Here is a 26,657-nt window from a genome sequence, read left to right on the forward strand (position 1 = left end):
GGATTGGGGAATCAGGAGACGACTCAGCAGTTGTTGCTGAACACTTGCCTGAGGAACTATCGACAACATCGCTAAAGTCTGGCTTATTGCAGGAGACTGAAAATCGCATCGAAACGGGACCCGACAAGCCCTGTGTTGGAGGGTCACAAAGTTGGACTGGGCTCAAGCTGTGCGCCGACATGGAGGCACGGAACTCAAAATGTACTTCGAGAGCAGCAGTTAGTTAAGCATCTTAGGAGAAATCGTCCACACCGCAAGTATACAGTGACCTAAGGAAAAGTGGTTTCACAACTTTCTCACCTGCCCCTGTATGCGCACGGAAGCTTATCATGAGAAGTTCTAACGAATCTTGTGAGGATGAACTCCTGGTGCAATCAGAAGACGAGGCTAACACAACAGTTGTGGAAATTCTGAATCCTGACTGTGGTCCGGTTTCTACAGATCGATCTCCACCATTGTAAGGCCGCTTCGGCGGCACTAAAGGTCCTTCTGATGACAGGGGGATTTGAGGTGGTTCTTATCCAGTAACCATGGGTGTGTGGAGGAATCGTTCATGGACTAAGAATTCCGGGATTTAAACTTCTCAAAGGGTAGGGGGAATGGGAAACACAGAGCCTGTATTCTTGCAAAGAGAAGGCTAAAGGAAAGGAAGTGGAAACTACGGAGGATAGAGACATAGTGGTCAAGCGAATGACGAGGGCACAGAATGACTCGGTTGTTTGAGCATGTCCTAGTGCCAAGCCAAGGGGCAAACAGCGACCGCCATGGTGGACCCCAGAGCTGGTTGGTCTAAGGAAGGACTGCAGAAAATTCTTCAATAGATCGTTCCCCCGTTTTAAGATTTTGGGGCAATAAAAGGACGTTTATAACTCGATTTCGCTGACACAGTGGGCTAAGATAGGCTCCTCGACATTCCTATTCAATGTAGTTAAGATCGATCTATATTTGGATATAGCTGCCATATATATATACCGATTTAAATTCTTAGGCCCATAAAAGGCGCGTGTTTTAACCCATGAATGTGGTAAAATGAGTTGTGTTAGACATTTAGATAGCCTTCTTGAATATCGTAGAGGTCGGACAATATTAAGATATAGTTGCAATGGGTTCATAAATGATAAATTTGTTCATTATATAATGGCGAAAGGCGATTAATATATACATACTAGCCGGACGGGGCGCTCTCCACTGCGCCTGCTTTCACTTTTTTGTTTTATCAGAGCCTTATACTGGCACAGTCAGGAAATAATTTCTGCTTTGGGGGTGCTGGTACTGCCTTTCTGATATTTCGCTCTAATGTGGATATCATATTGCTGCCTTACTTCCAGTTACCTTTAATTTGAGCCGTATATTGCTAGGGTCGGTAAATATCTCCGGTATGGGTAATTTTGGGGGTTAGGTAGACCCCCATATATCAGATTCGTAGTAGTCTAAAATACCTTTCATTTGAGCCCCATATTGCCATTATTGGTTTGTATCTCCATTTGTCAGTCTTTGGAGGAGGGGCGGCCCCCCTAGGTATCCCACCTTAAATAAGGATACCAAATTTCTGTTTTTGAGTTATTATAAACAAACCAAATTTCGCTTGAATTGCCCAACTTCGAGATTTTTAAAATATGGTAAGCGGAGGGTCTTCCCATTAAACTTTGGATGTTAGATCTAATTAATTCTCTTGGTTTTGGTTTGCCCTGAAAATGGATATCAGATTCACAATCTACTCCCAAAAACCAAATTTGAGCCTCTTTTTGCCATAATCCACATATATGTACAGATTGAAGGATATGTACGCGCTTCAGACGGTAAATTCTTATATCAAATTTGTACTCTACTACTAAATACCTTTCATTTGATGCCCATTTTGCCCAAAGCGGTAAAAGTGTCCTGTTGGGTAGTGTTTTTGTGGGTGGGGGACGCTCTGACACTTAAGGTGAAATTGTAATGCTAAGTTCGTAACCTACTTTAAAATACCCTTCATTTGATACCCACATTGTCCCAGTCGGTAAACATGTCCGTTCGGATGGGTTTTGGGATGGGGCGTTCCCCCTAGGTTATTTAATCCCAAAAATGTATACCAATTTCTTGTTTTTAGGGTACCATAAGGTGGCATGAAAAATTTCGCTTAAATCGGTGCATCCATTTCCGACATCTGACGTTTTTATACCCTCCACCATAAGATGGGGGGTATACTAATTTCGTCATTCTGTTTGTAACTACTCGAAATATTCGTCTGAGACCCCATAAAGTATATATATTCTTGATCGTCGCGACATTTTATGTCGATCTAGCCATGTCCGTCCGTCTGTCTGTCGAAAGCACGCTAACTTCCGAAGTAGTAAAGCTAGCCGCTTGAAATTTTTCACAAATACTTCTTATTAGTGTAAGTCGGTTGGTATTGCAAATCGGCCATATCGGTCCATGTTTTGATATAGCTGCCATATAAACCGATCTTGGGTCTTGACTTCTTGAGCCTCTAGAGTGCGCAATTCTTATCCGATTTGAATGGAATTTGGCACGAAGTATTTCGTTATGACATCCAACAACTGTGCCAAGTATGGTTCAAATCGGTTTATAACCTGATATTGCTGTCATATAAACAGATCTGGGGATTTGACTTCTTGAGCTTCTACAGGGCCCAATTCCTCTCCGATTTGGCTGAAATTTTGCATGACGTATTTTATACTAACTTTCAACAACTGTGTTAAATAACGTTCAAATCGGTCCATAACCTGATATAGCTGCCATATAAACCGATCTGGGATCTTGACTTCTTGATCCCTAGAGGTCGCAATTATTATCCGATATGCCTGAAATTTTGTACGACGGATCCTCCCATGACCATCAACAAACGTGTTTATTATGGTCTGAATCGGTCTATAGCCCGATACAGCTCCCTTATAAATCGTTTTCTCTATTTTACTTCTGGAGCCCCCAATGGGCGCGATTCTTATTCGAATTGGCTGAAATTTTACACAGGTCTCCAACATATAATTTAATTGTGGTCCGAACCGGACCATATCATGATATCGCTCTAATAGCAGAGCAAATCTTTTCTTATATCCTTTTTTGCCTAAGAAGAGATGCCGGGAAAAAAAACTCCACAAATGCGATCCATGGTGGAGGGTATATAAGATTCGGCCCGGCCGAATTTAGCACGCTTTTACTTGTTAAAAATTGGATTGTCCTCGTTTAACGAAAACCCATGCTGAAATTATCTCGAATTTCGGATGTAGTACATTCAAGGTATTCAGTCGAGGATTTCATTTTATAGATAGCAATTCCTAGAAAAGTACACATTTATATCGCATTTATCGTAGAGCTGGCAAACTATGGATAATCGCTACATTCGATATTTTCGATAGTTCTAATAATAAATATCGATATTATCGATACCATCCTTAATTTCCCATCTTCTATATTTCAAGCAAAAATGAGAACTAAAAATCGGGAGATCGATTTATATAGAGGCAATATCAATTCACAGATCAACTAAAACCAAGATTAATAAAATCAGTTGGAAGTTATGAGGGAAATCGTTGTACATCGTTATCGGATGAAAATTGCGCCCTCTATAGGCGCAATGCATCGTTTATTTTTGTTTAATTTTGCAAAAAATTTAAATTTTTCGATATTCAGTCAAAAAATTAAAATCAATAGCAACGATGGTTTCATCGATATTTTGCCAGCTCCAATTTATCGTTATTTGCTATGGCAATTCTGCTTTCGTGTATTATACGTTAGTGCTTATGCTCTTCTTTTATCTAAATTTTTTGAGAAAATTCGACTATATCAAACTCTTATGACGCATGGAAATTAAAAGTATGAGAAAACAAATGTATTAAACGAATCATTAACGTTTATTTAAGCTAAAAATTATTTCTATTCATAATCTATGACTTCTTTCGCCTTTCAATAGTCATGTGTGGAAATTTAACCATTTGTAGTACAACATGATTTTCACAAACTAAATCCTCCATTCTCGCATTCGATGAGAATTTGTATCGTTTAAGACATTTGGTCAATGAAACTTTAACAGTCATTTCCGCATAACGCATACCTTAAACGGGGAAGAGAAAAATATTATTTACCACAATTTTTTTGGTTAAAAGATATACATATGAGAGAAACACAAGATATTATGTCGTTGTCTATACATTAAATGTATTGCCAAATGTTGTTCCATAAAGAAATAAAAATGGAAAATAAAACAATATAAGCAAAACAAGTAAGAAGGTGTAGATTTTAAGACCAACTCTGGATATACGAAATCGCTCCCAAAAGTAGCTGACCTAACAAAGAAAACACAAAAAAATTGGAAAATTTTTATCTACGTCTCAATATTATCTCCTTTTTCCTCGATACACTTTTTTGCTGTAAGAAATGTCTAGTTCCACAAAATGGTCACCGACCGCAGTTAACACCTATTCATTACTGGAGGCCACCCTAGCGCAGAGGTTAACATGTCCGTCTATGACGCTGAACGGCTGGGTTCGAATCCTGGCGAGACCTTCAGAAAACATTTTCAGCGGTGATTTTCCCCTTCTAATGCTGTTAACCATTGTGAGGTACTATGCCATGTAAAACTTCTCTATAAAGAGGTGTCGCACTAAAGCCCGCCATTCGGACTCGGCTATAAAAAGGAGGCCCCTTATCACTGAGCTTAAACTTGAATCGGGCTGCACTCATTGATATGTGAGAAGTTTGCCCCTGTTTCTTAGTGGACAAATATTTAGCCGCCGAGCCATTTTTATACCCACCATCAAAAGATGGGGGTTTACTAATCCGTTTATGACACCTCGAAGTATTGATTTGAGACCCTATTAAGCATAAATAGTTTTGATCGTCTTGACAATCTGAGTCGATTTAGCCATGTTCGTTCTTTTGTCCGTCCGTCCGTCTGTGGAAATCACGATAGCGGTCGAACGAATAAACGTATCCGCTTGATATTTGACCGACTTCTCGATGATGTAGGTCGTTGGGGCTGTAAATGGCCCATATCGGATATGATGTAGATATAGCCCCCATATAAACCGATCTCCCTATTTGACTTATTGAGCCTTTACAAGCCGCAATTGTTGTCCTGTTTAAATAACATTTTGCACGTAGTGTTCTGTTACAGCTTTCAAAAACTGTGACAAGTACGGTCCAAACCTTTACAAGCCGCAATTTTTGTCCTGTTTAGATAACATTTTGCACGTAGTGTTCTGTTACGGCTTTCAATAACTGTGACAAGTACGGTCCAAATCAATGTATAGCATGATATAGCCCCAAAAAAACCGGTCTCTCGTTTTTCTTTATTCGGTTCCTAGAAGCTTTAATTTTTGCTGGTTTGACAGACGGCATGTAGAATAAAATAATGCTCTTCAACTTAGCAGAATCCATAGTGGTGGGTTTCCAAGGTTCGGCGCGGTCAAACTTAGCACGTAAACGATTTAGTGAAGTTGTAAATATGTAAAAAATTGGCACCAGTTCACAAATTCGCCATTGTGTTGAAAAAGATCTATGAATTAAAGTTCGATTCAGTATGCATTTAATTTGCAAGATTAAGCTATCTTGCATAATTATAACCTCCACCCAAGGATCCTTACCCATACATAAAAAAAATCCATTGGGATTTCTTGTTATGACCTTCCATTATCCTTTTAATACCCACCGCCAAAATTGCGGCTTATAAGCACTCAAGAAGTCAAATCGGCGGATGGGAGTTATACCAGCTTATAGACCGATTTGGACATAACTTAGCATAGTCGTTGGGCTTCCAGGGGCTCAAGAATACAAATCGGGGGATCCGTATATATAGGAGCTATATCAGGTTATAGACCGATTTTAATCATACTTGGTACAGTTGTTGGAAGTCATTCGAGGGTTGCCTTTTACATTTCGGGATTAGAGAACACAAAAACAAATATTAAACAATGTATTCCGCATTAAGATCTATACACGTTTGAACCAATTGTCGAAGCACTTTTGCCACTCTGATTGAGGTATCTCCAGAACATGCATTCGGAACGCATCAACCGCTTCTTCGGGTGTAAAAAAACGTTGGCCTCTCATTTTATTTTTTACGTATGGGAATTAAAAGAAGTCATTCGGTGCCAAGTCAGGACTATACGGCGGATGACTCATCAAATCGATGTTTTGAGTGCTCAAATATGCAGTTATTTTGTATTTTTGGAGCATTTCTTTCGACCAATCGACATGAAGCATTTTTTGAGCAATGGTCAAATTGTGTGGGATCCAACGCGAACACATTATTTTAAGGTCAAATGTGCATGGAATATTGAAAGTATGCTGGTCTCACTAATGCCTATGGGTGTCTCAATCTCACGATAGGTCACATGGCGATCAGTTGGCGCACAGCATCAATAGTTTTTGGAACAACAACTGATTTTGGACGACCTTTACGAAATTCGTCTTGGGGGACCGCGGATGAATTCACCATACCATTGATAAACACTGGTCCTTGAGAGAGCTTCATCGCCAAAAATTGAATTAAGATCATCAATGCACTGTTTTTGGGTTAATTCACGTCGAAAGTTGTAAAAAATAATCGCACGAAAATGTTCACGATTTAATTCTATTTTTTGGGAAAGATGAATCTTTTAAGTAACTGTAAACAACACAAAAAGCGCTCGTGTGTCAAAACTTTCTGTGTTTACGTATAACCTCAAAAATGTCAAGCTTTACGATAGAGCTGTCAGCTGGGAGATTGCCGTATAAGGGTTGTTCAATTCCGAAATAACAGAATACTATCTGCAAAATTTTAGACAAATCGGAAAAAATAGCGGCTTCCAGGGGCTTAAGAAGATAAATTGGGCTTATATGGGAGCTATATCTAAATCTGAACCGATATGGTGCATTTCCAATACCCAACGAACTACATCAATAAAAATAAAAAGTATCTTTGATAAATCTCAACGAATAACTTTACGCGTTTGACGCTATCGTGATTTCGACAGACGAACGGACGGACATGGCTAGATCGACTCGGAATGTCAAGACGATCAAGAATATACAAAACTGAAGACCGAGGCGAATTGAAACTTAAGACATTTATTTTAGAGAATAACTTTTCGTTAAGGTATTTATTTGCATACTTCTTCCGCCATCTTTATGTCAAGTCAGTTACTTTTGGGACAGCCCTCGTATAACTTATCCTATGTTATTAAAGAAGGGTTTAATGTTTTTCAAAGTATCTTTTCACAAGATTAATACACTGGTGAGTGCGTCCAAACCAGCGAATTGGTTTTCCACTCCTATGGAGACACCTCCATAACAAGGAGTCATTCCTGGAAAAGTCAGAGTTGTACAGCGGATGATCTATCAATTAAACATTGTGTCCGGTAAAAAAGGCTCTGATTTGAGCCGATGTGTGGGAGTTCGCATTGACATGGTGAGCAATGATTCGTCTTCCCTTGTTCGTTTTCCGAATTTGTCTTAAGACTTCAGGCAATCACATTGTGCTCTGCCGCTCAAAATTGACCTCTTTGTTGTTCAAGCGAAACAGTCGCCAAATGACCAGTTTTGACAAGGAAATAGGCGACCATTTGCTTCGAATCGCTTCGTCCATTAACAACTTTTGTAGGATATAGCCCGTCTTCGAAGACCAACACGGTCGTTTATGCATATATCCACGATTCGCCACCTCTGACGATCTCTTAAATGTGTTTCCAAGCACCGCGACCGTATTTGTTCAACATTTTTTCGCACTGAAATGTCAAATTGTGCGGAGTCCAACGAGGACAAACTTTTTTTACGACAAGGTGTTCATGCAATTTCGAATGTATGCTTGTGGAAAGTATGCCCAAGGATGCCTCCATCTCATGGTATGGTACATGACGATTTTGCATTATAAGTTCACGCACTTTCATACAACCTCCAGGGAATTCGGCTTTGAGCAAACGTTGACCACGACTGAGTTCAATAAACCAGTTTTTCCACTGGGCTATAGAATGATGCTTTTAGGGCGTCCTGGTAGCCGAGTTGGTAGAGTGCTTGCATTACCAGTGCTGGGGTCGTGGGTTCGATTCCCAGCAGAAGCCTTGGTCTGTCGCTACTGCGGTATTACAATGGATTTAAAATTGTCTAAGTGAGTCTGTACAGAGTCTGCCACTCTTATCTAACCTAAGATGATGCATTATCGCCATATAAAAGGCTTTAGTTCACCAATGCTCTCTTGTCCTGATAATCCACATCGAAAGTTGTGAAAAATGGTCGCACCATTCGTACATTAAGAGTACGATTATACTAGCAAATAATACCACCTGGCAACACTTGATGTTGCATAGGCATGAAACTTATGCATCTGTCTTCTATAACTTTGTTAAAAGGAGAAGGGACAATTTTCTTATATTACCACAATGGGATTTTTTACACATACCAATGCAATTACGAATACCCTTTGCAAATGGTATAAAAGCGAAAGGATGCCTATTTTCGACGTTGGCTGGAAGAAAATTATCCGGATTGAATTTGTCAGCATCGACACCCCAGATCTCCTTGCTGTGATGCAAATTGTATATGTCAATCATAATTCTTTGACCTTTGGGTAATACCACTCCATTGCTAAGTGTCAGATTGCCTCCAGTTACCTCACGCCCTATTGTGGGTATTACTGGAAAAAGTCTCCATACTTCGTTTACAATCATATCAAGATAAACCATTTGGTTTGTATCCTTATACGTCACTTCAGACTCCCCATCAATGTCGTTTGGAAGGATGCTGCATATTTCCTCATAGGCCTGTTGTTGAATTTCCGGATGTATTGCAAGCAATATAAATGTAAAATAAATAGTCGCTGCCGTACTTTCAAAGGACTGATAATAGAGACAAGAACAAATGTAAGTTATTTTTTTACAGTTGTTTGCCTTTTATTGTGAGCAATTTATACTTACTCCCACAAATACGTGCATAAGATCTGGTACTGCATCTTTACCATCGTATTTGTTTTCCTGCATTGCTTTATCAACATGTTCCATTATGGTGTTGGTATTCTCAAGGTAAGATGGATCAGTTCCACGCAAGTTTTTGTAATTATCCAAAGACTGAAAGTCGTGAAAGAAACAATCATGAGAATTGTAAATGATTTTCATTTTAAACGCTGATCGAGGTTCAAGCGAAGCCATCCACAAACCTAACGACCAATCCCTTTTATCCAACATGCCAAATACTGCTATGTATTCTTTTGCAATCGTATAACAATACGGGTAGATTTAGTTAGAATTTTTTTTGTCTGTATCAAATATCGATTAACTTTTGTGCTTACATACATAGTTTTTAAAAATTTGTTCTTCAAAGCTGTAAATGCCTGGATATGATGCTTAATTTTAAGAAGATCCTTTGCTAAAAGTGGAAATTTAAGAGCATGTTGTCTACTTACCTCTTTTAAGAAATTGCTCAGGAAATCGATCATATTTGAAGCTTCCTTATAAATAGTCATTTTGGCGAGTTTTCGAATGAACCAATTTAAATAAATAAAATTGGAGGCCAATTCACCAACATATTCCATGCCGCTGTAAATGAGGTTTGATATAAAGCATAATAGATAAGGATAGATGTTTTACAAGAAAGAGCGTGCTAAGTTCGGCCGGGACGAATCTTATATACTCTCCACCGTGGATCGCATTTGTCGAGTTCTATGCGCGGTACCTTTTGTTAGGCAAACAAAGAATATTGAATAAGAATAACAGTTGAATTGAATTGAATAGGAATAACAATAACATCTAGTAGCTATTGGAGCTATATCAAGTTATAATTTGGACCATAAATGAATGGTGAAAATTGCAGAAGTCATTGTGTAATATTTCAGTTCATTCGGATAAGAATTGCGCCTTGTAGGGACTTAAGACGCAAAATCGGGAGATCGGTTTATATGGGAGCTGCATCAAGCTATTGATCGATTCAGACCATATTGAACACGTATGTTGAAGGTCATGCGGGAAACCGTTGTACAAAATTTCTTCCAAATCGGATGAGAATTGCGTCCTTTAGAGGCTCAAAAAGTCAAGATCCCAGATCGGTTTATATGGCAGCTGTATCAGGTTATGTACCGATTTTCGCCATACTTAGCACAGTCATTGGAAGTCATGACAAAACACCTCATGCAAAATTTCAGCCAAATCGGACAATTGAGAATTGCGCGCTCTATTGGCTCAAGGTGTCAAGATCCAAGATCGGTTTATATGACAGCTATACGAGATTATAAACCAATTTGAATCACACTTAACACAGTTGTTGGAAGTGATACCAAAACACCACGTGCAAAATTTCAGTCAAATCGGACTAGAATTGCGCCCTCTAGAGCCTCAAGAAGTCAAGACCCAAGATTGGTTTATATGGCAGCTGTATGAAAACGTAGACCGATTTGGCCCATTTACAATCCCAACCGACCTATACTAATAAAAAGTGTTTGTGCAAAATTTCAAGCGCCAAGTTTTACTCCTTCGAAAGTTAGCGTGCTTTTGACAGACAGACGGACGGACGGACATGGCTAGATCTACTTAAAATGACATTACGATCAACAATATATATATATTATGGGGTCTCAGACGCATATTTCGAGGTGTTACAAGCAGAATGGCGAAATTAGCCACCATAGGATGTGGCCATGCCCTTGGAGGGTATACAAATAAAACAAGAAAAAGGCATTAAGTTCGGCCGGGCCTAATTTTGGATACCCATTACCATGGATAAAATTACCATCCCCTTTTATAACAACTCCACTACCATATCCATAGTAATATGCAAATAAGGACAGGTCTGCATCATATATGATTGAGGTCCCGAGAACCCTTATGCAAGTCACAGTTTCAGCGACATCGGACAACGATTCCGCAACAAATGATGGGATTAAGACTCTAAATTGGAAGATCGGTCTATTTGTCAGCTTTATCTAAGTTAGTCTGATCTGAACCATATGCTGATTGGATGACGGGAGGCTTAATACAAGTCACTGTGTCAAATTCCAGAGAAATCGGGTAATAAATGCAGCTTTCATGGGCTTAAGACTCTTAATTGGCAGATCGGTCTTTATGACAGCTAAAAATAAAGACCGATCTGGACCACATTTAGATCGGATATTAGAAGCTTTAATCCACCCACTATTTCAAATTTCAGCGAAATCGGATAGTAAATGCGCCTGTTACTGGCTTAAGAGCCTAAATTGGTAGATCGGTCTACACACCAGCTATTTGTAAATATGGTGTGATACAGGCCATATTCGGTGCGTAATCGGACAAAAAATTCGACTTTTACGGTCTTAAGACCCTAAATCGCCAGATCGGTTTATATGTGAACTTTATCCAAATACAATTCTGAATGGGCAATCAAGAACTTACCTGCCGATAGAAGAAAAACGAGTTTGTTAAAAATTTCTATTTAATATCTCAATTTTTAAAGACTGTAGCGTGATTACAATTGACGAAGGCACGGACGGACGGACAGACACACGGACATCGTAAAATCGTCTTAGAATTTTGCAACGATGAGAAATATACACAGTTTGTAGGGTCGGAAATGGATATTTCGACGTGTTGCAAACGGATATAACAAGTAAAAAAATGCATTAAGTTCGGCCGGGTCGAACTTTGGATACGCACCACACCACAGGTATTTATGTTAAACACCTTGCGTCTCAATCCGGTGAAAAATGTTTTATCTATGAACCCATAGTAGCTATATCGAGAAGGATTGCGGAGTCTAACCCGCGACCCCGACCCTGGGTCGGTGTCAGAGTATAAAGCCAGAGTCGGGGCAAGCGTGCTCAACTCCGAACCAAATTCCGACTCCGGCTCAATTGTTCGACCTCGACTTGAATTCCGGTCGACTCCGGAGTCCTGATGTCGATGTCACCGTAACGCAGAGGTTAGTATGCCAGCATATGACGCTGAAGCCGAGGTTCCAATCCTAGCGAGAACATTAGATTTTTTTTTCAGAGTTGGTTATCCCTCTCTATTGCTGGCGACATTTGTTAGGTACTTTGCCATGAAAAAACTACTCTCCTAAGAGTTGTCGTACTGCGGCACACCGTTCGGATCCGGAAATAAAAACTTAAACTTGAATCTGCCAGCACATATGTTAGAAGATTGCCCATGTTCCTTAATGGAATGTTCATGGCAAATTTGTGGGGACATCGAGTTCTCAAATAAATACAATTCACTGTTCAAAGAATATTGGTCTTTGCAGCAGCTACATCCAAATATATGTGTATAGATCTGAGCCATATATGGCACAGATGTCGAAAAGCCTAAAATAGCTCATTGTGTCAAATTTCAGCGAAATCGAATAATAAATGCGTCTTTTATGGGTTGAAGACCTCAAATCAGGGGAAAGGTCTATTTGGCAACTATATTCCAATATAAACCGATCGAAACCATATAGGGCACAGATATCGAAAAAGCTAACACAGCTCACTGTGCCAAATTTCAGCGAAATCGAGTAAAAAATGCGCCTTTAGTTAAACCAAGACCTTAGATCGGAGAATTGGTCTATACGGCAGCTATTTCCAATTGTAATCCGATCTTGACGTTACTCGGTATAAATATCGAGAAGTCTTACGCAACACACTTTCCCAATTTTCATTATAGTGGAATAATAAATATGGCTTTACGCATTAAGATCAGTCTAAATGGGCGCTATATCAAGATATAGTCCGATACAGCACATTTTCGAATTTTACCTGCCTATAATCAAAAAGAAATTTCAGCTAATTATCTCTATTTTTAAAGCCTGTAGAGGCGGATGGACATGGCTAGATCGTCTTCATTAATGCAAGGTTAGGGTACTTGCTCAAGCATAAAGTGGAAAGGCACCATGAATATCATTGCAAATTGTTGAATTTTATTATGCAAATGAGTGCTCTTTTAAGAAATCTGTTAAGAAAGAAGAGAAGAACAATTGGGTTCAGCGACGAAGCTCATTTTTGGCTCAATGGGTGCGTAGATAAGAGAACTGTCGAAGATCAATGAGAAGCATTACAAGAACATCCAGAAAACGTCACAGTTTGAATCGGTTTATAGGCTAGTGGCGTCATTGGACTGTACTTCTTTAATGATGATGCGAATCGTAACGCAACTGTGAATGATGAGCGCTATCGTAAGACGATGACTATTTGTTGTGGGACTATGTTAAAGCTCATGTCTATACAGACAAGCCCGCTTCAATTGACGCATTGGAAGACAACATTGAAGCATTTATTCGTGAGATACCGGCCGAAATGTTGGAAAGAGTATGCAAAAGCCCAATTGGCATCCGAAGACGACGGATGCAAATTGCCACCTATATTTTGTACACAAATTTACTTGGACAGACAGACAGACATAGCAAATCACAATCAGATTAAATCAGAAAGTGATTCTGAGTCGACCTGTATTCTTATCAAAGGGTTCATATAAAGTGCAATTTCCATCTGATTTGAACCCAAGATTTGTCTCTGCTAAACTTAGTAGATTTTTATCTCACTTCAGTTGTTTATAGAGCTTACTGTGAACTTTTGGTAGTTGGGAATACATGTAAAATAAATGAGTTTATTATTACTTACAGAGCGCAGCGTTCGACATAATTTTTCAAATCGACTTCGTCAGGGCCAAAGCGTCTTCCAATTACTGTTTCTGTAAATGAGATACAAAAAGTTTCTTATTCACTTCATACAATAGTCTATGTTAGCGTATTACATAGAACATAGTCAGTTTTGTACGGGTAGCTATACAATAAATATTCAGGGATCGAAAACATGATATAGAAACAAGTAAAAACGTGCTAAGTGCGGTCGAGCCGAATCTTATATACCCTTTACCATGGATCGCAATGGTTATGTTCTATGCCCAGTATCTCTTTATAGGCAAACAATGGATAATGAGCAAGTTTTGCTATGATATTGGAACTATATCAGGTTATGAGCCGATTTGGGACTTACTTGTGTTAGCCTGTGGAGACCATAGTAGATGCCATTTCAACCAAATCGGATAAGAATCTCGCTTTATGTGAACCTATTTAGACCTTGCTAACTTCGCCATTCCGTTTGTAACACATCGAAATATTAGTCTAAGAGCCCATAAAGTATATATATTCTTGATCGCCAAGTAAGTCGATCTAGCCATGTCCCTCCGTTTATCTGTGTGTCTGTCGAAAGCACGCTAACTTTCAAAGGAGTAAAGCAATGCGCTTGAAATTTTGCACAAATACATTATATCAGTGTAGGTCAGTTGGGATTGTAAATGGGCCATATCGGTCCATGTATTGATATAGCTTCCATATAAACCGATCTTGGATCTTGACATCTTGAGCCTTTAGACGGCGCAATTCTTATCCGATTTGGATTAAAGTTTGTACGAAGTGTTTTGTTATGACTTCCAATAACTGTGTTAAATATGGTCGAAATCGTTTCATAACTTGATATACCTGCCTTATAAATCGATCTTGAATCTTGATTTCTTGAGCCTCTAGAGGGCGCTATTGTTAGCCGATTTGGCTTTGCACAATGACTTCTACTATGTTTTTCAACATCTAAAACATGTATGGTTCGAATCGGTCTATAACCTGATATGGCTCCAATAGCATAATACTTTTTATTCATTATTCTTTGTTTGCCTCTAAAGAGATACTGCGCAAATAACTTGACAAATGCGTTCCATGGTGGAGGGTATACAAGATTCGGCCCGTCCGAACTTAGTACGTTTTCAGTTGTATTTTGACGGTCTCTTATCATTGAGCTTAAAAATTGAATCGGAATGCACTCTTTGATATGAAAGAAGTATCGCCACCGAAAAATTTGTGATAGACGTCACGGTAATAGTTAACTGAGTTTCATTCTGGCCAAATTTTAAATTTACCAGCTTGTTCTCAATTAACTTACATAGTACTTACCCATTGCAATACTAAACGACATTTCTCGTAGAAAATATATCAAGTGTGTATTTTTGCCACTCTCTATATCGTTGTCACATTTTTCGATTAGATCATTGGCTTTCTTATTGAATATTTTCATAAATTGAAGCAAACTGCCAATTTTGAAAGGTACATTGAAAACCTTGCGATTTTTACTCCAATGGTTTCCTTTAAGATAAGAACACCATATGAAATTAATTGATAGCATGCGCCATCAAATTCGTTTTCTTACCTTGCAAACTGATCAAACCTTCACCGATGCCGTTACTAAAACCATCATATAATAGGCTTGGCTTATCTATACTCAACTTTGATGTCATAACATCCCTTACAACCTCAGGATCTGTGGTGACCAAAAAGGGAAATGGTCCAACATAGGTTATCATATTTTTTCCATATTTTTGGGCTATTTCGGCGCCTTTTTTAATGACAACTGAAAAGGGAAAATATAACAAACATAAAAATATAAAAAAAAAACAGAAAACATAAAGGGAAATTAATTAAAAAATGGCTTATAGTTGATTAACATAAATCAGATTTATTATCCTTTACGGCAATGCTTCTGTAGAACCGGCGGAGTACATTCATACACACCTATGCGCGCGCTTTAAAAATGCAACTCTGAAAACAAATCCCACAAAAGGCAAACAATGGAGAGGAAGGGATAAAAGAAAAGAATTGCTATGCTATTGGAGCTATATCAAGTTATGGTCCGATTCGGACCATAATGGAATTAACGTTGGAGACCATAGTAGGAGTCATTGTGTAAAATTGCAGCCAAATCGAATAAGTATTGCTCCCTTTAGGGGGCTCAAAAAGTGAAATGGGAAATCATTTTATACGGGAGATGTTTTAGGCTATGGACCGATTCAGACAGTATTTGACACGTATGCTGATGGTCATGGAAGAAGCCATTGTATGAAATTTCACCCAAATCAGATAATAATTGCGACCTATGGAGGCTCAAGAAGTCAAGATCCCTGATCGGTTTATATGGGCTATGGACCAATTTGAACCATTCTTTGCACAGTTGTTGAAAGTCATAACGAAACACGTCATGCAAACTTTCAGCAAAATCGGATAGGATCTGCGCCCTCTAAGGGCTCAAGAAGTCAAGCCCCCGGAACGGTTTATATGACAGCTATATCAGCTTAACCGATTTCACCCATACTTGGCACAGTTGTTGGAAATCATAACAGAACACCTCATGCCTAATCGGATAAGAATTGCGTCATTTAGTGGATCAAGAAGTCAAGATTAAAGATTGGTTTATATAGCAGCTATATGAGGTTATGGACCGAAACGTCCTTGGCAGAGTTGTTGGAATTCATGACAAAACGCGTCGTGCAAAATTTCATCAGATAATAATTTCCCCCTCTAGAGGCTCAAGAAGTCAAGATCCAAGATCGGTTTATATGACAGCTATATCAGGATATGGACCGATTTCAACCATCCTAGGCACAAATGTTAAAAGTCATAACAAAACCCCACATGCAAAATACCCTCCACCATAGGATGGGGGTATACTAATTTCGTCATTCTGTTTGTAACTCCTCGAAATATTCGTCTAGGATCCCACAATGTATATATTGGGTTGCCCAAAAAGTAATTGCGGATTTTTCATATAGTCGGCGTTGACAAATTTTTTCACAGCTTGTGACTCTGTAATTGCATTCTTTCTTCCGTTAGTTATCAGCTGTTACTTTTAGCTTGCTTTAGAAAAAAAGTGTAAAAAAGTATATTTGATTAAAGTTCATTCTAAGTTTTATTAAAAATGTATTTACATTCTTTTAAAAAATCCGCAATTACTTTTTGGGCAACCCAATATATTCTTGATCGTCATGACATTTTAAGTCGATCTAGCCATGTCCGTCCATCCGTCTGTCTGTCGAAAGCACGCTAAATTTCGAAGGAGTAAAGCTATCCGCTTGAAGTTTTGCACAAATAGTTCTCTTAAGTGTAGGTCGGTTGGGATTGTAAATGAGCCATATCCGTCCATGTTTTGATCAAGCTGCCATATAAACCGTTTGGGATCTTGATTTCTTGAGCCATTAGAGGACGCAATTCTTTTCCGATTTGGCTGAAATTTTGCATGAGGTGTTTTGTTATGGTTTCCAACAACTGTGCCAATTATGGTTTAAGTCGGTTCATAACTTGATATAGCTGTCATATAAACCGATCTGGGGTCTAGACTTCTTGAGCCTCTAGAGGGCGCAATTCCTTTTCGATTTGGCTGAAATTTCGCATGACGTATTTCGTTACGATTTCCAACAACTGTGCAAAGTATGGTTTAAATCGGTCCATAACCTGTTACAGCTGCCATATATACTGATCTGGGGTCTTGATTTCTTGACCGACTAGAGGACGCAATTCTTATCCGATTTGGCTAAAATTTTGTACAATATCTCCTCCCACTACCTCCAACAAACGTGTCAAATATGGTCTGAATCGGTCTTTAGCCTGATACAGCTCCCTTATAAACCGATCTCCCTATTTTACTTCCTGTGACCCTAAAAGGCAAAATTCTTATTCGATTTGGCGGAAATTTTACACAAAGACTTCTACTGTGGTCTCCAACATTCAATTCAATTAGCATAATTCTTTTCTTTTATCCTTTGTTTGTCTTAAAAGAGATACCGGGAAAGAACTCGACAAATGCAATCCATGGTGTAGGGTATATAAAATTCGGCCCGGCCGAACTTAGCACTCTTTTTCTTTGATTACTTTCTTTAAAATCCTAACGTATCAATTAATGCGATTGTTCCTTATATGTAATACACCTTGAAACAAGTCTACTTGGCTTCACGGGATTATATTATTGTTCAAACTGAATAATGAATAGTTTAAAAATTTTGAAAAAAGCATGCACGTTGTGTCGCGCTGAACCTTCTTTCATATTCAAAATGCAAATATAGACTTGACCTTAAAGGTGGAATTTCAAATAGAAATTATTAATTCATGTGTAATTGAATTGAAAACAAGCTTCCGGGAGGAAATTTAAAATTTTGTTCTTTAATAAAGGACACTTTAAATACTACATTGCAAATATGTAAATATTAAAACTTTTGATTTTATTTGTAACCCCCAGAGAGATAAACCCATTGATAAGTGTAAATATCGACTCAGAATCATTTTCTGATTCGATTTAGCTATGTCCGTTTGTCTGAACGAAAGTTTGTCTGTCGATCTGTCTGTCTATGTTAATTTATGTAAAAAATTTTCATCCGATGATCTTCAAATTTGATTCAAACTTTTTTTTTGACAAGAAGCGCAACCTTTTGTAGTAAGACGAAATCGGGTCCGATTAGTCTAGCAAATACGAAATATATATATTGTATATTTCGTATATTCTATTGGGTTGCCCAAAAAGTAATTGCGGATTTTTCATATAGTCGGCGTTGACAAATTTTTTCACAGTTTGTGACTCTGTAATTGCATTCTTTCTTCCGTCAGTTATCAGCTGTTACTTTTAGCTTGCTTTAGAAAAAAGTGGAAAAAAAGTATATTTGATTAAAGTTCATTCTAAGTTTTATTAAAAATGCATTTACTTTCTTTTAAAAAATCCGCAATTACTTTTTGGGCAACCCAATATATGTTCGTCCCATTTGGACTTGTATTGCAATAAAGTGGTCATTATGACTCTTGAGAGTTATCAATCGCTCTTTTCGAAATTTTGCGCAAAGTACAGGTTGTGCCAGAAACACTTACCTATTTGAAAAAACTTCCGAGCTGTGAGTTGGGAGGGGAGAGTGTCGAGAGGTGGCACTTCTGGAGGGTAAAGCCCCCAAATTTTTTTCTCTCTCCAGTCAGTTGCCATAATGCTTTACCCACCACCGCACATATATGTATTAAAACGCTTTCCTCGTAACAAAGTGAGGAACTGTATTTCCTAAATACAGTCCGATCTCCACCTTATTCAGGAAGGCTATGTGAGGGTCTAACACAACTCATTGTAGCACCACCTTATTCAAGAAGGCTATATGAGGGTCTAACACATCTCATTGTACCACATTCATTGGTTAAAAAATTCACCTTTTATGGGCCAAAGAACATAAATCGGGAGATGCGTATATGTGTATGATAGTGATAGTCATATATGATAGTGATAGTGATAATATATCCACATATAGACCGATCTGAACCATATAGGACACGAATATTGAGTAGCTTAACAAACCGTACTGTGTTAAATTTCAGCGAAATCGACAAATAAACGTGGTTTTTTTGTTCCAAGAACTTAAATAGGAAAATCGGTAAATAAATGGCGGCTAAATCCAAATATAGCCCGGTCTGGACCATACTCGGCATGTCGAGCGTCCTAATGCAACTCATTGTGTCTAGTTTCACCAAAATCCTAAATCGGTATATGTATATGGCAGCTATATCCAAATCTGGATATAGATCTGGGCTGTATAAGGATGTAAGGATATCGAGGAGCCTAACATAACTCCCCTACGGAAAATGGGACAAGTCCCAAACCTGGCATGGGATAGGTACTCTGGTGATAGGGACCGGTCCCAGTACTCGTCCCTCTACATGGAAAAAACTTATCATTTTTATAAGGGTTTGTCGCTCGAGGTGACGAATTGCCACCATTCTTACACCGTAGGATAAGTACATTAGGTTAGGTTAGTTTGAAAAGAGGGTGCAGATATTAATCCGTCCCATGCCACTATGGACATACACTTAAGCCAGTAATCGGCTTGTTTTGCGCTTTAAAAACTATAAAGTAACATCTAAAAAGAAAATTGTAAGTTAGAAATTCCGTGCTACTTACAAAATCCTTAATTGTTTTCAATGCCACTCCCCTAAGTTGGTTCATGTCTGATATGGTGTCTCCACCTAAGTACCGGTATCTGTTAGACGCGAAAGCCGGGTAATGACAAAGGAAATGCTCCAACGTCTCATCATCTTCCCCGCATGCCCTACACATGCTATCACTTGCCGCACCGATTTTACATAAGTGAGCTCGTAGTTGTATGTGTCCCGTTATGATACCAATAGCTATACTGACCTCCTTCTTGCTTCCTTTCAGTAATAGCCTCGTCTTCTCACGATCTGGATCCCCCCAAAGGATTTTCGCCGTCCTACCGACCGTTTCGCTGTTCCAGAATGTTGCATGCGCATTCGTCGCCCACTCCCTTAACTCGGACTGCGTCGACCCGAAAGGCTTTGCGTTGACCAAGTTTATTGACGGCAGTCCTCTGGCCTTCACCGCCAAGTCGTCTGCTCTTTTATTTCCCCTTACTCCGTTATGGCCCAGCACCCAAACGATGCGTATTTTCCCATCCTCAGAGAAGGCGTTAATCTCCTTCTTACACTGCGAGACTGTTCGTGACCTTGCCGCCCTGGTTGTTATTGACCTTATGACAATTTTACTGTCAGTAAAGATGTTCACACTCGACATCCTCGCGTTAGCACCACACCACTTCACGCATTCCGTGATCGCCCGGATCTCCGCCATCAGGACCGTATTATGGTCAGGCAGTCTAAAACAGATCTCAGTCCCTGGGTTAACAATGTAAATCCCTAGGTCCACTCTGTCCTCTAGCTTTGATCCATCCGTGTAACATGATCTTCCAGATGGCAATACTAGGTTTACGTCAATCCAAGACTGTGTCTCTGGCAGCAGTGCCTCGCACTCGATTGCAAGGTTAATCCTCGCACTTGACTAGGTAGGTGCATTAGTAAGCTAATATATTTCATGGATAAGCAATTGTTAACAATAATTAAGCGACTTTTTAAAAAATAATTAAGAATCATACGTTATGACAATTGAATCTTTTTATGCCCTGTAGGATAAGTCCTGCGACAGGTAACTAATTCTCCAGTTTGGGACCGGTATATTTGGGGCATTTGGGACTACACCTTTCCAGTAGGGTCGCTATATCAAATTTCTGCGAAATCGCACAATAAATGCGCCTATGACGGGCCCAAGACCTTAAATCGAGAGATCGGTCCATATGGCAGCTATATGCAAATCTGGGCATAAATAGCTTACTGTCCCGAATTTCAGCGAAATCGAAGAATAAATTCGCCTCTTATGGCTCCAAGACACTAAACCGAGAGATCGGACTGTATGGTAGGTATATCTAAATCTGGACCGATCTGAGCCGTATTGCACAAGAATGTCGAGAAACCTAACACAACTCACTGTCCCAAATTTCAGCGAAATCGGATAATAAATGCAGTTTTAATTGGTCTTAGGCATTTAATCGGCACATCGGTCTATATGGGGCCTATGTCAAGATATATTATTGCCCATTCTCGAAATTAACTTGCCTATGGACAAAAAAAAAATTTGTGCAAAATTTCAGCTAAATGTCTCTATTTTTAAAGACTGTAACGTGATTTCAACAGACAGATGGACAGACATGGCTAGATCGTCTTAGATTTTTACGACTATCAAGAATATATATACTCTATAGGACCAGATATGGATATTTCGATGTGTTGCAAACGAAATGACAAAATGATTATTCGCCCATCCTCCGGTGGTGGATGTAATAAGTGATGCGATCGTGAATGTATCCCACTCATACATATTTATACCCACCACCATAGGAGGGGGGTATACTAATCTAGTCAATCCGTTTGTAACACCTCGAAATATTGATCTAGGACCCCATTAAGTATATATATTCTGGATCGTCTCGACATTCTGAGTCGAATTAGACATGTCCGTCCGTCTGTTTGTCGAAATCACGATAGCGGTCAAACGCGTAAAGCTAGCCGCTTGAAATTTTGCGCAGATACTTCTAAATAATGTAGGTCCTTGGGGATTCCTTCCATATAAACCGATTTTCCGATTTGACTTCTTGAGCCCCTGGAAACCGCAACTTTTGTCCGATTTGGCTGAAATTTGGCACATAGTGTTTTGTTATGACTTTCCACAACTGTGCCAAATAAGGTCCAAATCAGTCAAGAACCTGATTTAGGGCCCATATAAACCGATCTCCAGATTTGACTTCTTGAGCCCCTGGAAGACTCAATTTTTGTCCGATTTGGCTGAAATTTTGCACTTAGTGTTTTGTTATGACTTCCAACAGCTGTGCTAAGTACGGTCCGAATCGGTCTATAACCTGATATAGCTCCCATATAAATCGATCTCCCGATTTGACTTCTTGATACCCTGGAAGCCTCAATTATCATCCGATTTGGCTGAAATTTTGCACATAATGTTCGGTTATGACTTTCAACAACTGGGCCAAGTACGGTCCGAATCGGTTTATAACCTGATATAGCTCCCATATAAACCGATCTCCCGATTTGACTTCTTGAACCACTGGAAGCCTCATGTTTCATCCGATACGGCTGAAATTCTGCACATAGTGTTTGGTTACGACTTCCAACAACTGTGCCAAGTACGGTTCAAATCGGTCAAGAACATGATATAGCTCCCATTTAACCGATCTCCCGATTTGACTTCTTAATCCTCTGAAAGCCTCAATTATCACCCGATTTGGCTGAAATTTTGCACATAATGTTCGGTTATGACTTTCAACAACTGGGCCAAGTACGGTCCGAATCGCTTTATAACCTGATATAGCTCCCATATAAACCGATCTCCCGATATAACTTCTTGAACTCTGGAAGGCTCAACTTTTGTCCGATTTGGCTGACATTTTGCATTAAATGTTCGGTTATGATTTCCAAAAATTGTGCCAAGTACGGTCCGAATCGGTTTATAACCTGATATGGCTCCCATATAACTCAATCTCCCGATTTGACTTTTTGAGCCCATGGAAGTCTCAATTTTTGTCCGATTTGGATGAAATTTTGCACATTGTGTCCGGTTATGACTTTTAACAATTGTGCAAAGTACGGTTCAAATCGGTCAAGAACATGATATAGCTCCCTTATAAACCGATCGCCCGATTTGACTTCTTGAGCCTTTATAAGCCGCGATGTTTATCCGATTTGACTCCCATATTTTAGCAAAATCCATGGTAGTTAGTTCCCAAGATCATGCCCGGCCGAACTTAGCACGCTTTTAATTGTTTTGTTTTGGTTCGATAGGGATGGAATATTCAAGTGATAATGAGATTGGTATTAACACTACAACGGTCTGGCACTAAAACCAATAACAGTTTGGCATTATATCCAAAACCAGTTCGGTAATAAGGCTAGCATCAAATGGTATCGTTTGATGGTAGCCTTATTACCGAACTGGTATTGAATATAATACCAAACTCTTATTGGTTATAGTGCCAGACCGTTGTAGTGTTAATACCAATTTCATTATCACTTGAATATTCCATTCCTATCGAACCAGAACAAAACAAGTAAAAGCGTGCTAAGTTTGGCCGGGCCAAAACTTGGGAACTCACTACCATGGATTCTGCTGTTTCTGTTATCTTTCATCCATACCATGCGGTATTGCTTTGTTACCACGTAGTGTTGGTTTACTATTAATACCGTATGATACCGATTAGAATCATTTTTTCTCTGGATGTACCAATAAATTTGTAAAACAAAGGTTAAAGATGTCGCGTATTCTGATGAAGTGGCTATTACAGTTTAAGGAAAATATCCCGGCGCTTTCTGAAGTACAGCAATCCGAAAATATTCCAGGCGTAAATCCCGGAAGTTGTTCTTTCCAACAGGTGATACTATAGTTATCCATTGTGGTACCTCTCTCCTAATAACGAAAGTTGCGGACTTCAACTGCGTATCATGCATGCATTGGCTGTGTATTGCAGTTGACCGACCTATAATTCTGAGTGGTATTGTGGCCAGGTGGACGAAGCTCCAAAAATACTCCTACTGTTCCATACTTAGCCGCATCCAATGAATGTTTTGCTTGTGCATCCCCATTGAGGACGACACCATCTGATGCACTGAATTTAATGCTACACTATCTTCCAATGTATTCCAATTTCTTACTTCAACTTAAACTAAATTTACCTCTAGCTGTTATTATGGGTCCGATTCCTGTTAGAATTTCCCATTTATTCGAAGGAAAATGTTTGGTCAATCTTATAGTGCCTCGTTCATTCCAGCGTTTGATCAACCACACTATGGTAAATCCAAGCAAAAGCGAAATTAGTGAAAACGGCATTTGCGCCTCCCGAAATCAATCAAAACGAACAATAACTTGAAAAGTAATGAGAAGAGACTTAAAAAGCCTATGCCCATATATATATGGCTAAAATTTTTATAATTTAAAACACATGAGTGGTTTATGTTAAGTGAAATGATTATGCGTTTAATTATGAAATCATAAAGAAGGCAAATGATTTGTTAAGAGGGTAATCTATATACATAAAAGAGCTTCGTGACTGATTGATTTCATGGCTGGTTGACTGATTAACGGCAGGCCCAATGGCTAAAACTTGGCTTGTTGGCGAGTAATAAGACGGGATTTTGTGATATTCTTACGTTTAGGTGCCAAAAAGTATCAAATAGTACGAAATACTGAATATATGCCCAACGCGAACAGAAAGGTCTGAAATTTTGGCTATACTTGGCGTAGTTGCTAGAAGACAAATTTCAGCCGCATCTAATGCTCCCTCTAGCGGCTCAAGAAGTCAACATCCGAAATCGGTTTATATGGCAGCTATATCAGGTTATAAACCGATTTGAATCGTAAATGGTGCAATTGTTAGAAGTTAGAACAAAACACTTCATGCAAAATTGCAGTCAAATCGGATAATATTGGGTTGCCCAAAAAGTAATTGCGGATTTTTTAAAAGAAAGTAAATGCATTTTTAATAAAACTTAGAATAAACTTTAATCAAATATACTTTTTTTACACTTTTTTCTAAAGCAAGCCAAAAGTAACAGCTGATAACAGCGTCCTCTAGCGGCTTAAAAGTCAACAACCGAGATCGGTTTATATGAGAGATATATCAAATTAGGAACCGATTACAACCATACTTGGCACAGTTGCTGAGGTTCAAATTAAAACAATTCATGCAAAATTTCAGCCAAATAAGTTAGCAATTGCGCCCTCTAGCGGATCAACAATTAAACATCAGAGATCGGTTTATATGGAAGCTATATCAAGTTATGAACCGATTTTCACCATACTTAGCAGAGTTGTTAGGAGTCAAAATAAAAGAGTTGGTGTAAAATGTAACTCAAATTGGATAATAATTTGCGCCCTCTAAATGCCAACGAAGTCAAGACCCGAGATTTATATTGCAGCTATATCAGGTTAAAAACCGATTTGGGCGCAGTTGTTAGAACAAAACATTTCATGTAAAATTTCAGCCACATCGCATAATACTTGGGCCCTCTATCGGCTCAAGAAATCAAGATCCGAAATCGGTTTATATAGGAACTATAATATCAAACCAAAACACTTCGTGCAAAATATCAACCAAATCGGATGAGAATTGTGCCCTAAAAACGTTCAAGAAGTCAAGATCCAATATCGGTTTGTATGGCAGCTATGCCCAAACATGGACCGATATGACCCATTCCCAACCGACCTGTACTAATACGAACTATTTCTGCGAAATTTAAAGTTTCGAATTTCGAAAGTTAGCGTGCTTTCGACGATCAAGAATATATATACTTTGTTTGCTCTCAGAACAATATTTCGATGGGCTACTTCCCTGATGAGAGCAATATCCAAATCTAAACCATTTTCGATCAAAGTACGAACGTTTGGTAGTAGACGCGAGAAAAAACGCAATGTAAAATTTAGAGAAGATCGATTCATAAATGCGGTCGCAAAGGCTCTTGAAGTGAAAATCGGGCGATGAATATATTTATAAGAGTTCTCGGGACCAGCCCTCTTTGTAAATTACTATGGATATGGTTGTGTAGTTGTTATAAAAGAGGATAGCTAATTTATGCACGATGGTGCGTATCCAAGGATCGGCGAGGCTGAACTTAACTCGTTTTTATACCCACCACCGAAGGATGGGGGTATATTCATTTTGTTTTTCCGTTTTCAACACATCGAAATATCCATTTCCGACCCTATAAAGTATATATATTCTTGATCGTCGTAAAAATCTAAAACGATCTAGCCAGGTCCGTCCGTTTGTCCGACTGTCTGTTGAAATAACGCTACAGTCTTGAAAAATAGAGACATTAAGCTGAAACTTTGCACAGATTCCTTTTTTGTCCATAGACAGGAAAAGTTCGTAGATGGGCTATATCGGACTATATTTTGATATAGTCCTCATATAGACCGATCCGCCAATTGCAGGTCTTAGGCCCATAAACATCATATTTATTATCTGATTTTGCTGAAATTTGGGACAGGGAGTTGTGTAAGGCCTCTCGACATCTCTTTTAGATTTTGCCCAGATCGGTCCATATTTGGATATAAAGGGTGATTTTTTTGAGGTTAGGATTTTCATGCATTAGTATTTGACAGATCACGTGGGATTTCAGACATGGTGTCAAAGAGAAAGATGCTCAGTATGCTTTGACATTTCATCATGAATAGACTTACTAACGAGCAACGCTTGCAAATCATTGAATTTTATTACCAAAATCAGTGTTCGGTTCGAAATGTGTTCATTCACCGTTCAGCGATGAGGCTCATTTCTGGTTGAATGGCTACGTAAATAAGCAAAATTGCCGCATTTGGAGTGAAGAGCAACCAGAAGCCGTTCAAGAACTGCCCATGCATCCCGAAAAATGCACTGTTTGGTGTGGTTTGTACGCTGGTGGAATCATTGGACCGTATTTTTTCAAAGATGCTGTTGGACGCAACGTTACGGTGAATGAACACATTTCGAACCGAACACTGATTTTGGTAATAAAATTCAATGATTTGCAAGCGTTGCTCGTTAGTAAGTCTATTCATGATGAAA

General features: G+C 38.9%; 2 protein-coding genes across 2 annotated transcripts in view; one reads left to right on the forward strand and one right to left on the reverse strand.

Annotated features, from left to right (window-relative positions):
• Nucleotides 1-3,835: 3,835 nt before the first annotated feature.
• Nucleotides 3,836-18,679, reverse strand: LOC106082634 (probable cytochrome P450 313a4). The gene is made up of 8 exons (XM_059367794.1): nucleotides 18,589-18,679; nucleotides 15,113-15,313; nucleotides 14,860-15,048; nucleotides 13,535-13,604; nucleotides 9,377-9,509; nucleotides 8,892-9,041; nucleotides 8,378-8,813; nucleotides 3,836-4,054 (listed from the first exon to the last, which is right to left on the reverse strand). Exons 2-8 carry the CDS (start codon nucleotides 15,264-15,266, stop codon nucleotides 3,888-3,890), a joined length of 1,299 nt encoding a protein of 432 aa, XP_059223777.1. The 5' UTR covers nucleotides 15,267-15,313; nucleotides 18,589-18,679; the 3' UTR covers nucleotides 3,836-3,887.
• Nucleotides 18,680-21,352: 2,673 nt separating this feature from the next.
• LOC131997025 (probable cytochrome P450 313a4) overlaps nucleotides 21,353-26,657 on the forward strand; it is a 35,067-nt gene continuing 29,762 nt past the window's right edge. The window contains exon 1 of the mRNA XM_059367272.1: nucleotides 21,353-21,383. Coding sequence (XP_059223255.1) covers nucleotides 21,353-21,383 — 31 coding nt within the window. The remainder of the gene's footprint in view (nucleotides 21,384-26,657) is intronic.

The sequence above is a fragment of the Stomoxys calcitrans genome, chromosome 4 (genome assembly GCF_963082655.1).
Source record: "Stomoxys calcitrans chromosome 4, idStoCalc2.1, whole genome shotgun sequence".
Classification (NCBI taxonomy): domain Eukaryota; kingdom Metazoa; phylum Arthropoda; class Insecta; order Diptera; family Muscidae; genus Stomoxys; species Stomoxys calcitrans.